This window comes from Saccopteryx bilineata, chromosome 4 (genome assembly GCF_036850765.1).
Source record: "Saccopteryx bilineata isolate mSacBil1 chromosome 4, mSacBil1_pri_phased_curated, whole genome shotgun sequence".
In the NCBI taxonomy this organism is placed as follows: Eukaryota; Metazoa; Chordata; class Mammalia; order Chiroptera; family Emballonuridae; genus Saccopteryx; species Saccopteryx bilineata.
The window spans coordinates 285,159,044-285,173,382 of record NC_089493.1 but is presented as its reverse complement, the minus strand read 5'-3'; the positions used below and the strand labels follow the sequence as shown (position 1 = coordinate 285,173,382).

Here is a 14,339-nt window from a genome sequence, read left to right as displayed (position 1 = left end):
TGGGTTAATTATATTAATTTATTCCATTGGCATAAAAACCCTCTCAGCAGTAGGACAATAAAATAGAAAGCTTGTAAACATGATTTCGCCCTGTCCCTTCTAAGGAGCTTCCTTTGATAGGAAATAGAATTCTGGTTGGCAAATGTGGTGATGAGGTCTCTAAAAAGGGTCCTGTGATGCGGCCACTCTTTGATCCACTCCGGTCCAAGGGGCTGCCTGGACCCTGGTCACGGTGAGCTGCACTTGCTGGTGGCCCCTGCCCCAGAAGGCTGGAGGCTCTCTGGCAGGGACTCTCGGAGGACAGGTCTCTCAGGCAGCAGACGCAGGCAGGCAGGCAGGCGGGAGGCAGTCTCTCCCCGGGGACACAGGTATTGCTCAGGTTACGTGTGCCATGGCAGACATTCAGGGGAGGGCTGAGGCACAGAGGCTGAGACCACCCAGAGTCGGTGGCCTCGGACTTTCCCCCGCAGAAGCCAGACCACATGGAAATGAGCCTCCGTAACAGGCTCTGACGGACAGCTGGAGGCTTCAGTCCTTGAAGGGGTTGCGGGCATCACCTGGCTGCTCCTTGTCGGTGGCTGAGAGCTCCCCGTTCATCTCCTGCAGCGGGTGGTAGACGTAGGACCCATCCAGGTCTCGGCTCCGCTGCGCTCGGCAGCTGAGGAGCAGGGACACGTTTGCCATCGTGCTGATCAGCAGGAGGAAAGCCAGCGCCAGGGTGAGGGCCAGCCAGGTGGTCCTGGGGGCAGGAGAGAAATCCTGAGTGGGGCTGCTGGGCGGACTCAGGGCTGTGGGAGCACTGAAGGGACGTTCTCCCTCTCACGGGGCTCTTCCACCCAGAACAGGGGCAGGGTTGGGGCCTCCAGTCCCACACAGGGACAGTGGAGGAGCAAGTGGGCCTGTGGGGCTGAGGCACACCCCAGATGCATGTTCAGGGGCAGTGGGGACAGCTGCTATACGGGATGCAGCTGGTGCTGCCACATCTCCCGATATTTCAAGAGAAACCATGAAAAAGAGGGCTCTATGTGAATGCTACTGATTTCCAGATGTTGTTAGTAACCTAATCCAGGCCCGGAAGGCATCATTTTGCCTCCTGTGCTCCATGGGCATTTGCTGACAGGGGACTGGACTCCACTCCAGGGTCCTCACAGCAGGCAGAGTGGGGGTGGGGTGGGGGACGACGCACAAACGGACACCCCTTCCTCCAACGCAGGGAATGGCAGGCATGGGGCGGGGTCTTCAGTGATCTTTCTCCTTCCTATGAATCTTCAGCCGAAGCCCGCGAGGCCAGAGCGACCCGGGCAGACTGCTGGGTGCGGGACCTGCGGCCATGTCTGCCAGCCTCCTGGCTGGCTCCCCTCCCCTCCCCTGTGGCTGCCAGTGGCTCTAAGTCAGGGCTGGAGAGGGGCCCTCACCTCTCACACCCGAGGAACGTGGGCTGACGGCCAGGGCCCTGGAGGCCCCGGGAGCCTCTGCTCCTCCTCTGGTGCGCTCTGAAAGCACATTTTCCGTTTCTGCCACCCGGGCCTCGCCCTACCCAGACTCACTGGGGCAGGATCCCCAGGAGGGCCCGGGCGTCTCCGTACTGGTCAGGCTGGGCACCCAGGCCTGGGCTATGGGAGGTGAGAACCACGAGAAGGGTGCTCAAAGCATGTCCCCGGGCCATCAGTGTTGGCACCACCGGGAATGCAGATGCTTGGGCTCCTCCCTAGACCTACTGAGGCAGAAACTCCAGGGGTGGGGCCCGGAGTGCATACAGGTGCCTGAGAAGTCCTGCAAGTCCTTTGGGGCCTGGTGCTTCTGGATCGGGAGCTGAGAACAAGTCCTGAATGTCAAGGACAGTAAACCCACGCCTGGCCCCATCGACTTCCACCATGGTGACCAGGGTCCTTCTCAGCATATCCCTCTGAGCATCAGCTGTGACTATCCCTGTACTCATGTCAGAGAAATGTCCCCTGGGTGGCCAGCTGCCACCTGCAAGCCTTGCCCAGTCCCTCGAAGGAAGAGGGAGGGGTCTCCTCTCACCCCCGCCCCAGGTCCCACCACAGCACCTACCCAGTGAGAAGGGAGAATTCTCTTGTCTGCACGGTGACCTCAGACGGCTGGACACACTGCTTCACTGTAAGAGAGCAGTGAGCTGAGGGGTCCGGAGGGTCCAGGCCTGCCCTCGGCTGCCCCCAGGCGGCTCGGGAGGGGCCGTACCTCGGGAGAGAGTGCTGTTCAGGGTGGGTGCCTGGGTGAGGTTGCAGCTGCCGGTCTGGGGGTCGCAGGGACACTGGTGCTCACACTCACAAGGCCTCTGGCAGCCTGGCCCGTGCCAGCCAAGGGGACACTCTGCAGCGAGGAGACGGGAAGATCGAAGTGGAGGTGCCAATGGCGGGGCCTCTCTGCACTGACAGGCTAGGCCCCAGGTGTGCAGAGCCCAGCTGAAGGAGAGGTGCACCTGCCTCCGCACACGCCCCCACGCCAGACCCTGGAGGTGCCCCGGGGGGCGCTCCCTCCTGGTTGACTCGGGAGCCCATCCAGCTTACCCTGAACGCAGCTGTCTCCAGTGAAGCCAGGGGGACAGGTGCAGGTCCCCCGAGCCGGGTCACAGGCAGCCCCATTCTGGCACTGACACTTCTTGGCACAGTCCTCCCCGAAAAAGCCACTGCTGCAAGCTGGGGTGGGGGAAGGGAGGTCTTTGCAAAACCTGGCCCTGACCCTCCCAGGCTGGGGCCAGCGGGGCTGTAATGGACCTCAGGCACCCCAGTGACCGCCAGGCTCACATATTCTCCCAGACAGTCACTGAGAACACGCCGGGGCCCGAGGCTGTGCCCTCACGGAGCTTCCAGTCTAGGAGGGCGGGCGGCCAGCAAGCTAGAAAAGCAAATGTCAAAGTACAAGTGAGGGCAAATACCGCAGGGACAGGACCTCTTGGCAGCAGCAAACCACTGAGTGGGTGGGGTGGCGGGGAGGCGTCTGAGGACACGACATTAGGCTGAGACTTAGGAGAAGCAGATGGACACAGTGAGCGGGGAGGGGCTGGACCACCCAGGGCCTGGCAGGTCACACTGAGCACCTCAGGGTTTTCACTACCTGTCAAAGAAACACTGAAGGGTTTAAGCTGTGGATAGCTATAGTGTGTTGACTTGTGTCCTCCCTCTCCCAAAGATACATCCTAATTCTTAGACCTTGTAAATGGGGACTTATTTGGAAATAGGGTCTTGGCAGATACACTTAAGTTAAGGATCTTGAAATCAGATCATTTTATATTTAGGGTGAGCCTTAACCCAGTGACCAGGGGTCCTTGGTAAGATAAAGAAAAAGTGTTGAACACACAGGTGGGCCATGTGAAGACGGAGAAAGAGATTCGAGTGGTGTGGCCACAAGCCAAGGCATGCTGGAAGCCACCAGGAGCTGGAAAAGACAGGAAGGATCTTCCCCTAACCTTTCAGAGGGAGGATGCCTCTGAGGACACCTGGATTTTGGAGTTCTGGCCTCCAGAGGTGTGAAAGAATAATTTCTGTTGTTTTAAGCTGCCCAGTTTGTAGGATTGTTGCAACAGGACAGCCCCAGGACACCAATGCAGTGATTTACATGTGAAGAAAGAGCGAGACAAGAGGCAAGCGACGTGCAGACTAAGGGGTGAGGATGAAGGCAGCCACCGCGCTCACCCTCTCCCCATGTGCCCGGGGGCCTGGGAGGGGCTGGCCTGCTGGCTTTTACCTTCACTGCAGTTGGACCCTGTCCATCCGGCTTCACAGCGGCAGCCAGCTGCCAAGACAAGACCGAGAAGGTCGGTGAGGGCCCAGGCAGAGCTGGGGGAGAGCGCCAAGCGCCCGGGTCAGAGGTGCCTCCTCAGGGCCCCCACTCACCCTCCGTGCAGAGCCCGTGCCGGCTGCAGTTGGAGGGCCCGCAGTCCAGCTCGTCGCAGGCTGCACCTCGCCAGAAGGGCCCTGTGCACTGGCAGTGCCCCTCCACACAGGTCCCATGGCCGCTGCAGTCAGGTGGCTGGCAGCGGGGCTTGTGCACACACACCACAGTGGACACACTTCGAGGACAGCGCCACATGTTGTCCTGGCTGCAAGAGGACAGTGTTTCAAGAGAGACTGTGGTGCTGGCCATCCCTAGCCAGCCCCTCCAAACCTCCTCTGTAACCCACAAGCGCTGCCTTTCTTCACTGTCCCATCTCCAGACTTTTACAGGTTCTTACCAACCCCCAGGCCCTCTCACCCCAGGGCCTTTGCACATGCTGTTCTCTCTGCCCAGAAGGCTTTCTTACCACCCTGTCTACCCACCTCTTCTTCCTTCAGATCTCAGCTCACACTTCATTATTCTGGGAGGTTTTTCCTGACCAATCAATCCCCTTCCACCAGCTTGGGTAGTATTGGTACGCTATGTGTATTTCCTATAAGCAATGAGAGGCAGGGAACCTGACGCTTCCTGTTCACTGCTGAATGCCCAGGGCCTGGCACCTAGCAGGTACTCAGTATTTATTGAATGAAATAATCAGGGAAAGGCCTGAACTCAGATGTCAGGAAGGGGCTCTGGTGTGTTTACCAGTGGTCTGATGGGTAACTGGCCAGGGTACCATTGAGCACGAAGGTAGCAGAACCCCCTCCATCCAGGTTGATGGCGTTGACCACATCCTGTTTCAGCAGAAACTCCGCCATCTCCCACAGGTTAATGCTGCAGCACAAGAGCAGTGCGGTTCAGTGCCCTACCACCACTTCCGGTTTAATTCTCACTTCCCACGGTGGGTGGTATCAGTCCACAGCGGCAGGCACACTTCTAACGGTCCCCCCAAAGATGCCCCATCACAGTCCACAGAAGCCGTGAACAGAATGAGATCACTCCCATGGTTGTGTTACACTACCGGGCACAGTTTTCCACCAATGGGACACTGGCCTGGATTATCTGGGTGGGCCCAATGGACTCACAAGAGCCCTTAAAAACAGAGAACTTTCTCTGGCTGGTGGCGGAAGATCAAGTGAGAGACTGGAAGCACGAGGGAGTCAGAGGGGTTTGACACGTCTCCGCTAGCATGATGACGAGGAGGGCTCACACTGAGGAGGAGTGTAGGCAGCCACAGGAGCCAGGGCCCCGGCTGGCAGCCAACAGGGACACCAAGGCCTCAGTCCTGTAACTGCGAAGAACTGCATTGCGCCAGCAACCTCAATGAGCGGGGAAGAAGGTTCTTTCCCAGAAGCTCTGGATAAATGCCCTGCCCGGCCAACAGCTTGACTCTGTCTGTGGGATGCTCTGAACAGAGCCCAGTGACTTCTGACCCACAGAACTGTGATGTAAATGGGTGCTTACTTGTGACACAGATACAGCATAATACACTCTTTACAGAGCAGGAAACTGGCTCAGAGGAGATCAGTGACAAGAGAGCTAGCAGACAGCTCAGCTGGGGCTGGAATTGAGGTCTTCTCTCTGCCAACTTTGTGGTCATTTCCTTTCACCCCAAATGAGGCTCAGGAGGGAGGAGGCCTAAACTGGGGGGACTGGCAGGAAGTGTGTGGGGGACGTGAGATCTTGGAAGTGGTACAGATTACGGAAAGGCAGGGGACAGATGGGCGTGAACATCCCCAGGGAACAGTTGGGAGGTCAGAGCGCAGCCCTTGGGGGTGCAAGTTCCTGAAAGCAGCACTCAGCCCAGGCCCAGAGGCTCTGGTTCCTGGAACTTACCCACGCTGCTCCGTCTGTCCGTCTGCATGGAAGAGCACCAGCTGCCCCTTCCGGTCATGGCCGACAGCTGTCCTGGCCGATATCACATTCACAAACTTGCTGAAGGAACCTGAAAGAGAAGCAGCCGGCTGATCACCGGCCCTTCGGGAGGCCATCTGGGCTCTGTCTGCCACTTCCTGCCAGTTCAACACTACCTCCCAGTCCACGACGTCCAGCGTCTCCCTGTCTCTCCACTGCTCCATTCCACTCAGTCCCGTGTAGGAGCCAAAGGGCTCTTCTTAAGTGTAAACCGAGAAATGCCGGCCTCCAGGTGAAAACCCTCTTATGGCTCCCACTGTTCTTCGAACAAAATCCAAACACCTTTCCAAAGCCCAGCATGACCATCCTGGCCTGCTCTTCTGCCTCATCTCCCAGTAGTCACTTTCTGTCCCCTCTGGCTGGACTGTGCCTTTCCCTAGCTCTTCCCACGGCTTGCTTTTTCTGATCTAAGTCACCTCCTCCATGAGGCCATCCCTGACTGCTCAGTCTAAAATAGCCCATTTCCACATTAAGCCCATGGTATCCCTTCACTGGCCCAGCATGCCATATCGCAGTGGTTTTAAACCTTGAGTATCCATCAAAACCACCCGATGGGCTTTTTAAAACACACAAGCTTGGGCCTCACCCTTCGGGTGATCTCGTAGGTATGAGGGAGGCCTGAAGTTCTGCATTGGTAACAAGCTCCTCGGTGACCTAGATGCTGCTGGTCCACAAACATATTAGCAGCACTTCTCTGTTCCCTTGCCAGTAGCCTTTTCCCCCACCTAGCCCCTTCCCCCCAACTTTATTTTCTTTCTTAGAACTTACCATTTCTTTTTAGCAAATTATATGTCTCTTTTCTTTTATCTATTGAGCAGGCACCTATCCGTCTTAGTCTCTGCTCCCCAGCACCTGGGACAGCACGTATTGAAAGACTTCCCCCACGACCCACAGGTCCTGGTTCTCGGGAGGAGCCACCCCCACCCCACCTGTCTCCTGTGTCTCATCGCACTCAGTGGCCTGGCTCTCATTGATGTAGATGCTTCCATTTCGAATCAGCCACACGACCCCACTCAGCAGCTGCACAAATGGATTCTCAGTGTCCAGCACCTCCTCTTCAGACAGGTACCTGGACACAGGGAAGGTGTGAGGTTCACTTACCAGCAGGGGCAGCTGTGGAGAGTGGGGCTCCTTCCCCACTCCACCCCGGACAGCCTGGCTGCTGGATTTCTTCTCCTGCCCCAGGAACCTGCCTGGTCCTGATCCCGAAAGCAGCCTTATAACCAGTCTACACAGTCCAGGCTTCACACCATTTAATAGAAACAGACTTCAATTTCCCAGGCTCTCATCCTGGCGTCACTACCACTGGATGGCTGTCCAGCTGTTGCTAGCCTCCTTGCTTCTACTATGGGGTCCTCCAGCCTAGTCTCCAGCCAGGGTTAGAGCAAGCTTTTTTTTTTTTTAATTAACTTATCTTTAGATTTTACTTATTCATTTTAGGCGGGGGAGGAGAGCAAGAAGCATCAACTGCCATATGTGCCTTGACCAGGCAAGTCCAGGGTTTCGAAACAGAGACCTTAGTGTTCCAGGTCGATGCTTCATCCATTGCGCCACCACAGGTCAGGCCAAGAACAAGCTTTTATTATTTTATTATTATTTATTTTTTATTTTTATTTTTATTTTTTTACAGGGACAGAGAGAGAGTCAGATAGAGGGATAGACAGGGACAGATAGACAGGAACAGAGAGAGATGAGAAGCATCAATCATCAGTTTTTCGTTGCGACACCGTAGTTGTTCATTGATTGCTTTCTCATATGTGCCTTGACCGCAGGCCTTCAGCAGACTGAGTAACCCCCCACTCAAGCCAGTGACCTTGGGTCCATGCTAGTGAGCTTTTTGCTCAAGCCGGATGAGCCCACACTCAAGCTGGCAACCCTGGGGTCTTGAACCTGGGTCCTTCTGCATCCCAATCTGACGCTCTTTCCACTGAGCCACTGCCTGGTCAGGCTATTATTATTATTTTTAAATATTTATTGTATTGTATTGATTTTAGATAAAGAGGAAAAGGGAGAGAGGGCGAGAGAGTCTGCAACATTGATCAGCTCCTGTATGTGCCCTGTCTGGGGATCGAACTAGCAACTTCTGCACTTCAGGAGGATGCTCTAAAAAACTAAGCTATCTGGCCAGGGCTAGAGCAAGCTTTTAATTTATTTATTAATTAATTAATTTATTTATTATTTTTGTGACAAAGAGACAGAGGGACAGACAGACAGAAAGGGGGAGAGATGAGAAGCACAAATTCTTTGTTGCTGCACCTTAGTTGTTCATTGATTGTTTTCTCACATGTCCTGGGGGGGGGGGCAGGGACTACAGCAGAGCTAGTGACCTCTTGCTGAAGCCAGAGACCTTTAGGCTCAGGCCAGTGACCACAGAGTCATGTCTATGATCCCACACCCAAGCCAGCAACCCCGTACTGAGTTCAAGCCTGAGACCTTGGGGCTAGGAGCCTGGGTCCTCTGTGTCCCAGTCAGATGCTCCATCCACTGTGCCACCGCCTGGTCAGACTACAGCAAGCTTTTAAATACTCAAAGTCAGTCCTGTCATCCTCTGATACTCGGCTCCTTCTTTCAGTCCTTTATACACACCAAGCCCCTATGCACTCTGAGCCTTAGCACTTGCTGTTCCTTCTACTGCAGTGCTCTTCCTCCAGTTCTGACCCTGGCAGAGTTGTGATTAATCTTCAGGCCTCAGCGCAAAAGTCACCTTCTCAAACAAGTCTTTCCTGACTACCCTCCCTAAAACCAACACTATTTACAATAGGTTCACTGTGTTCACTGCTTCATTGCACATACACAACCTGAATTAACCCTAATTATTTCCCTGGCTTTTGTTTACTTTTCCAAGTAATGGGAGAGGTCCGTGAAAGCAAAGGCTGAGCGTGCTTGTTTACTGCTGTATATGTATCCCCTGCACACAGCACACTGCCGGACACAAAGCAAGGGCTCAATGACGGCTGATGACGAATAAACCCTGCAAGGAGGGTATTCCTTCTCCCATCTGCAGATGAGGAATCGGAGGCTCCGCTGGGTTAGGTGATTTGAACACGGTAGTACGGCTACAACCCAACTCGCAGGCCCCCCGCCCCCGGCAGTCCCGGGGCTCCCCGCCTCCTCACCCGGTGACCAGGGTCCCGTCGCGGCGGATCCCGAACTGCGCGTTCTGCAGCCCCCCGGCGCTGCTCACCCGCCGCCCGTCGCTCACCACGTTCCCCAGGCACTCGCCGGTGTTCATGCGGAAGAAGCCGCCGTTCTGGGCGACGCTGCAGCCGGCCGCCCGCGCCGTCTCTTCCACGGTGGCGCGGCGCCTGGACGCGCAGCCGCCGGGTCCCCCGGGCTCCAGCACCGACAAGGTGCGCAGGGGCTCGGCGGCCCGTGTCAGGTGGCCAGCCACGGCGCGGCCGGCGAAATGCGAAACGAAGGCGCGCACCGCGGGGCCGCGGGCGCCGGGGGTCGCGGGGGAAGGCGGCCAGCTCTCGTGCTCGCGGGCGCCGGCGCGCACCCTCGCGCAGTCCCGGGCGGAGCGCGCGCGCGCGGTGGGGTAGGGCAGCAGCAAGTCGTCGTCCAGCGAGGCCCTGCGGGGCAGGGGCGGCCGTGAGCTTGGCGGGCGGCGGCCCGCGCGGGGGCCCCCCGAACCTGGCTCAGCCCGCACTGCCCCTGGGAGCTGTACTCACCCCGCTCCGAAGCCGCCCAACGCCTCCCAGCGGAAGCTGAGCAGAGTAAGGAAGACGAGAGGCCGGCGACCCATGGGGGCCGCCATGTTGAACTCGGGCCTCCGGTCACGTGTGCTCGGCCCACGTTACTCCAGACCTCTGGTGGCTGCTTTCAGCTCCGACGGAATTGGTTCTTAACTTCGGATGTGGGTGAGGCGGGACCTTATCTTGTAAACTGTGCTTTTTTTGGGAGGGGACGTGGCACTGGGGTGGCGGCGGCAACTTTTGATGTATGTAGTTTGAATCCTACGGAAGTTGCAAGAGCAACTTTTTACTTTTTACTTTATCAGTTGTTAATGTTTGCTCCATTTGCTTCAGTATTTGTACCTTATTCATATGCATTGTTTCCCCTGAACCATTTGCAGCCAGGGCAGACATCGTGATCCTTCACTTCAAAAAGTCACTTGCCCTGGCCTGTTGGCTCCGTTGGTTAGAGCCTGTCCCACAGCGCAGAGGTTGCCGGTTTCATCCCTGGTTAGGGCACATACAGGAACATATTGGTGTTCCCATCTCACTTTCTCTCTCCCCCTCCTCTTTCTCTAAAATCAATTAAGAAGAAAATTCACTATGTTCTTCTTTCTACAAGAACATTTTCTTGCATAACTACAGGCAAAGTAAAATCAGGACCTTTCATACTGGTGAAGTTCTATGAACTAATCCACAGCTCACATTTAAATTTTGCCAGTTGTCCGTATAATGTCCCATCAAAAAAGAAGCAAGAGGCCCCAAGTGGAATTATTTATGCCAGGGGTCCCCAAACTACAGCCCGCGGGCCACATGCGGCCCCCTGAGGCCATTTATCTGGCCCCTGCCGCACTTCTGGAAGGGGCACCTCTTTCATTGGTGGTCAGTGAGAGGAGCATAGTTCCCATTGAAATACTGGTCAGTTTGTTGATTTAAATTTACTTGTTCTTTATTTTAAATATTGTATTTATTTCAGTTTTGTCTTTTTACTTTAAAATAAGATATATGCAGTGTGCATAGGGATTTGTTCATAGTTTTTTTTATAGTCCGGCCCTCCAATGGTCTGAGGCACAGTGAACTGGCCCCTGTGAAAAAAGTTTGAGGACCCCTGATTTATGCTAAACCCCACATCACCAATAGAGACTGAATACCTAACCTAATTGCAATTTCAGCCCCTCTCAGGAAGGTAATCTCAACCAGTCAGTCTGAATTTTCCTGGCCAGCACTATAGAGCAGTGGTCCCCAATCCCTGGGCCGTGGAACGGTATCCGTCCGTGAGCCATTTGGTACTGGTCCACAGAGGAAGAATAAATAACTTACATTATTTCCATTTTATTTATATTTAAGTCTGAACGATGTTTTATTTTTAAAAAATGACCAGATTCCCTCTGTTACATCCGTCTAAGACTCACTCTTGATGCTTGTCTCGGTCACGTGATACATTTATCTGTCCCACCCTAAAAGCTGGTCCATGAAAATATTTTCTGACATTAAACCCGTCTGTGGCCCAAAAAAGGTTGGGGACCACTGCTATAGAGGTAATGTGTGTAGACAAAAAAGTGGTTCCATGGAAAGTAACCTCACAGGATAATCTGATCACAGATTCTTAATTGGTTCCTGAGATTAGCATTAGAGGAGAGAGCAGAGAGAGACCACGTGGAGGAGGCCAGGAGAAGCAGCCAAGATGGTGGGTGCTGAAGGAGAAGCCAGTTTGTGCAGAGAGAAGGAGATGGGGAACAAAGGAGAATAAGGCTAGTGAGATAGAAACCTTTGATTCTAGGAAACTCAGCCTGACCAGGTGGTGGTGCAATGGATAGAGCATCGGATTGGGATGCTGAGGACCCAGGTTCAAGACCCCGAGGTCGCCAGCTTGAGCGCGGTCTCATCTGGCTTGAGCAAAAAGCTCACCATCTTGGACCCAGGGTCGCTGGCTCGAGCAAGGGGTTACTTGGTTTGCTGAAGGCCCGCGGTCAAGGCACATATGAGAAAGCAATCAATGAACAACTAAAGTGCCACAACAAAATACTAATAATTGATGCTTCTCATCTCTCTGTTCCTGTCTGTCTGTTCCTATCTATCCCTCTCTCTAACTCTCTCTCTGTCTCTGTAAAAAAAAAAAAAAAAAAAAAAAAAGAAACTCGGATAAGTCAGTAGCTTTGTGAGCACTGAATGATTGGGTTTTGGAGCCCAGAGTGTGTTTTTACTTGCCCGCCGGGTGCAAGTTAGGATTAAAGATAATGGCCCTACAACAGTTCATGGCTCTGTTGTTTCATTACTGTCTGTCCGAAACCAATGCGAACCTGCATGGACTGGGCGGCTGTGATGGTGACCGTGGATACTGGCCTTACAGACCCCCTGTCCTGGGCTGACCAGTCTGTAGAGATCACAACCCTGAGAGGGCATATCTGGAAAAGCTGATGAATATTCTATTGAAATCCAGCAAGAGAGAGAGGGAAAGGGACAGACAGGGATAGACAGACAGGAAGGGAGAGATGAGAAGCATCAGTTCTTTGTTGTGGCTTCTTAGTTGTTCATTGATTGCTTTCTCATACATGCCTTCGCTGGGGGGCTCCAGCCGAGCCAGTGACTGCTTGCTCAAACCAGCGACCTTGGGCTCAAGCTAGCAACCTTGGGCTTCATGCCAGTAACCTTTGGGCTCAAGCCAGCAACCATGGGATCATGTTGATGATTCCGTGCTCAAGCCAGTGACCCTGCACTCAAGCTGGTGAGCCTGTTCTCAAGCCAGATGAGCCTGCGCTCAAGCCAGCAACCTTGGAGTTTTGAACCTGGGTCCTCAGCATCCCAGGTCAATGCTCTATCCACTGCACTACCACTAGTCAGGATTTTTAACAGCTTAATTGAGGTATAATTTGCATATCACAAAATTTATCTGTTTTAAGTATACACTTAAATGTATGGAGATATCTCAACATCACTCCAGTGCACTTTTTTCTTAAATTTTTTTCTGAAATGAGAAGTGGGGAGGCAGAGAGACAGATTCTTCCTGCATGTGCCTGACTGAGATCCACTTGGCAAGCCTACTAGGGGGCGATGCTCTGCCCATCTGGGGCCATTGCTCTGTTGCAATTGGGGCCATTTTAGCACCTGAAGCAGAGGCCATGGAGCCATCCTCAGCGCTTGGGCCAACTTTGCTCCAATGGAGCCTTGGCTGCCTGCGGGAGGGGAAGAGATAGGAGGAAGGAGAGGGGGAGGGGTGGAGAAGCAGATGGGTGCTTCTCCTGTGTGCCCTGGCTGGGAATCAAACCCAGGACTTCTACACGCTGGGTCATTGCTCTACCACTGAGCCAACTGGCCAGGGCTTAGGACTTTTTAATCACTTCCTTCCTCAAAGTCTTGTCAAGAGATTTTATTTGTATTAAATGTCTGAAGAAGGCAAATATGCAGACAGAAAGCGGGTTAGTGGTGGCCTGGAGATGGGAACAGGAGCGACTGCGAACCGTGGGGAGGGCTTTAACCTGAGGCTGATAGCATGGCACTGAGGGCGGTGGGCTCCTCCTCTCAGACCCCTGTGTATCCACCCTGCTCAGCTGTGGGGCACATGTTTCCTGAACAGGCCTCATCTGTTGCTGTTGGCCTTTTTCATGCATTTGAGGGCTTTCTGACTGAGCATAGGATATAGAAAGTATCGTTGTGATTCCTGCACTAACCTAGAACGTGAACAACATTTATGTATTGGTATATGGTTATGAATTGAGGGGAAGACAAAAATGTTTAAGCAGTGCACCTCGTCTTTCCCTATCATAAGCTCGGTCTGCTTGATTAAACTGTTTTCTAACCCTGGTTCAGTTGGTTAGAGTGTTGTCCAGATATGCCAAGGTTGCTGACAAAGTTATAGGTTCGAGCCCCGGTCAGGGCACATACAAGAATCAGCCAATGAATGTATAAAAAAGTGAGCAACAAATCTATGTTTCTCTTTGTTTCTCTCTTTCTCCAAAAATCAATAAATAGATAAAAAACAAACCCTGTTTACTAATGTCTGTCTCCCGCCTTGAGTGCCACCCTGTGAGGGCAGAGACCACTGCTTTCCCCCAGCACTGCACAGTGCCTGGCATACAGTAGGAACTTCACAGGTATTTCTTGAATAAATGGATGGGAACAGGGTCATTGTTTGTGTTCACAGCTGCATTTCCCGTGCTCAGAGCACAGCTTGGCACACAGCAGACTCTCAATGTTTATTGAACAAATGGATGGGTATGACCTCATTTGCCAGTAAGTACTAGGTGACTGATTGAACTCCAGAGGTGGTATGGATCTTGGGTTTGGTAAGACTCACAGCTCACAGCCACGGGAGGTCATCTAAAGCTTGGCCACTGTGCAAGGGCTTATGCTGCATCATTTTACTGGGTGCCCTCATGAATCCTAGAAGGTGGGTGTTACTAAGTTTTCCTTTATACAGAAAAGGAAACGGCCTGACCTGCGGTGGCACAGTGGTTAAAGCGTCGACCTGGGACGCTGAGGTTGCCGGTTCAAAACCCTGGGCTTCCCTGGTCAAGGCACATATGGGAGTTGATGCTTCCTGCTCCTCCCCCACCCCCTCTCTCTGTCCCCTCTCTCTAATTGAATAAATAAAATAATTAATTAAAAAAAAGAAAGAAAAGGAAACGGAGGCACAGAGAGGGCACTCTCTGGCCTGTGGTCACACAGCTATAGGAAGATGAGGCAGCTGGTTCTGAAGCGTGAGCCCATCCCTCGCCACTGCTCTCCTGTCTAGAAGCAACTTCTTCCTCAAGTGGGGATGCATGTTTGCTTTGGAGTCTGGGAAACCATTGTTGCTTTTTATAAAACCTTGTTAAGAATAATAAAGTAAGATCATTTTCTTATGTTTGCATTGTGTTCTGTATCTATTATATAAAGTGCTACGAGGGTATTTATAACATCCTAGAACCAGCTTTG

General features: G+C 53.3%; 1 protein-coding gene across 1 annotated transcript; it reads right to left on the bottom strand.

Annotated features, from left to right (window-relative positions):
* NAGPA (N-acetylglucosamine-1-phosphodiester alpha-N-acetylglucosaminidase) lies at positions 1-9,540 on the bottom strand. Its single transcript, XM_066274955.1, has 11 exons — positions 9,423-9,540; positions 8,868-9,323; positions 6,681-6,820; positions 5,674-5,782; positions 4,543-4,671; positions 3,858-4,063; positions 3,709-3,756; positions 2,532-2,660; positions 2,203-2,334; positions 2,056-2,119; positions 1-739 (listed from the first exon to the last, which is right to left on the bottom strand). Exons 1-11 carry the CDS (start codon positions 9,506-9,508, stop codon positions 529-531), a joined length of 1,710 nt encoding a protein of 569 aa, XP_066131052.1. The 5' UTR covers positions 9,509-9,540; the 3' UTR covers positions 1-528.
* Between the last annotated feature and the right edge of the window lie 4,799 nt (positions 9,541-14,339).

Excerpts from the sequence above, each read along its gene's own strand:
- NAGPA (XM_066274955.1), bottom strand. The coding sequence starts at position 9,508 with ATGGCGGCCCCCATGGGTCGCCGGCCTCTCGTCTTCCTTACTCTGCTC. Across the intron at positions 6,821-8,867 it reads GACGGGACCCTGGTCACCGG|GTACCTGTCTGAAGAGGAGG; the intron begins GTGAGGAGGCGG and ends CCCTGTGTCCAG. Across the intron at positions 4,064-4,542 it reads AGTTACCCATCAGACCACTG|CCAGGACAACATGTGGCGCT; the intron begins GTAAACACACCA and ends GTCCTCTTGCAG.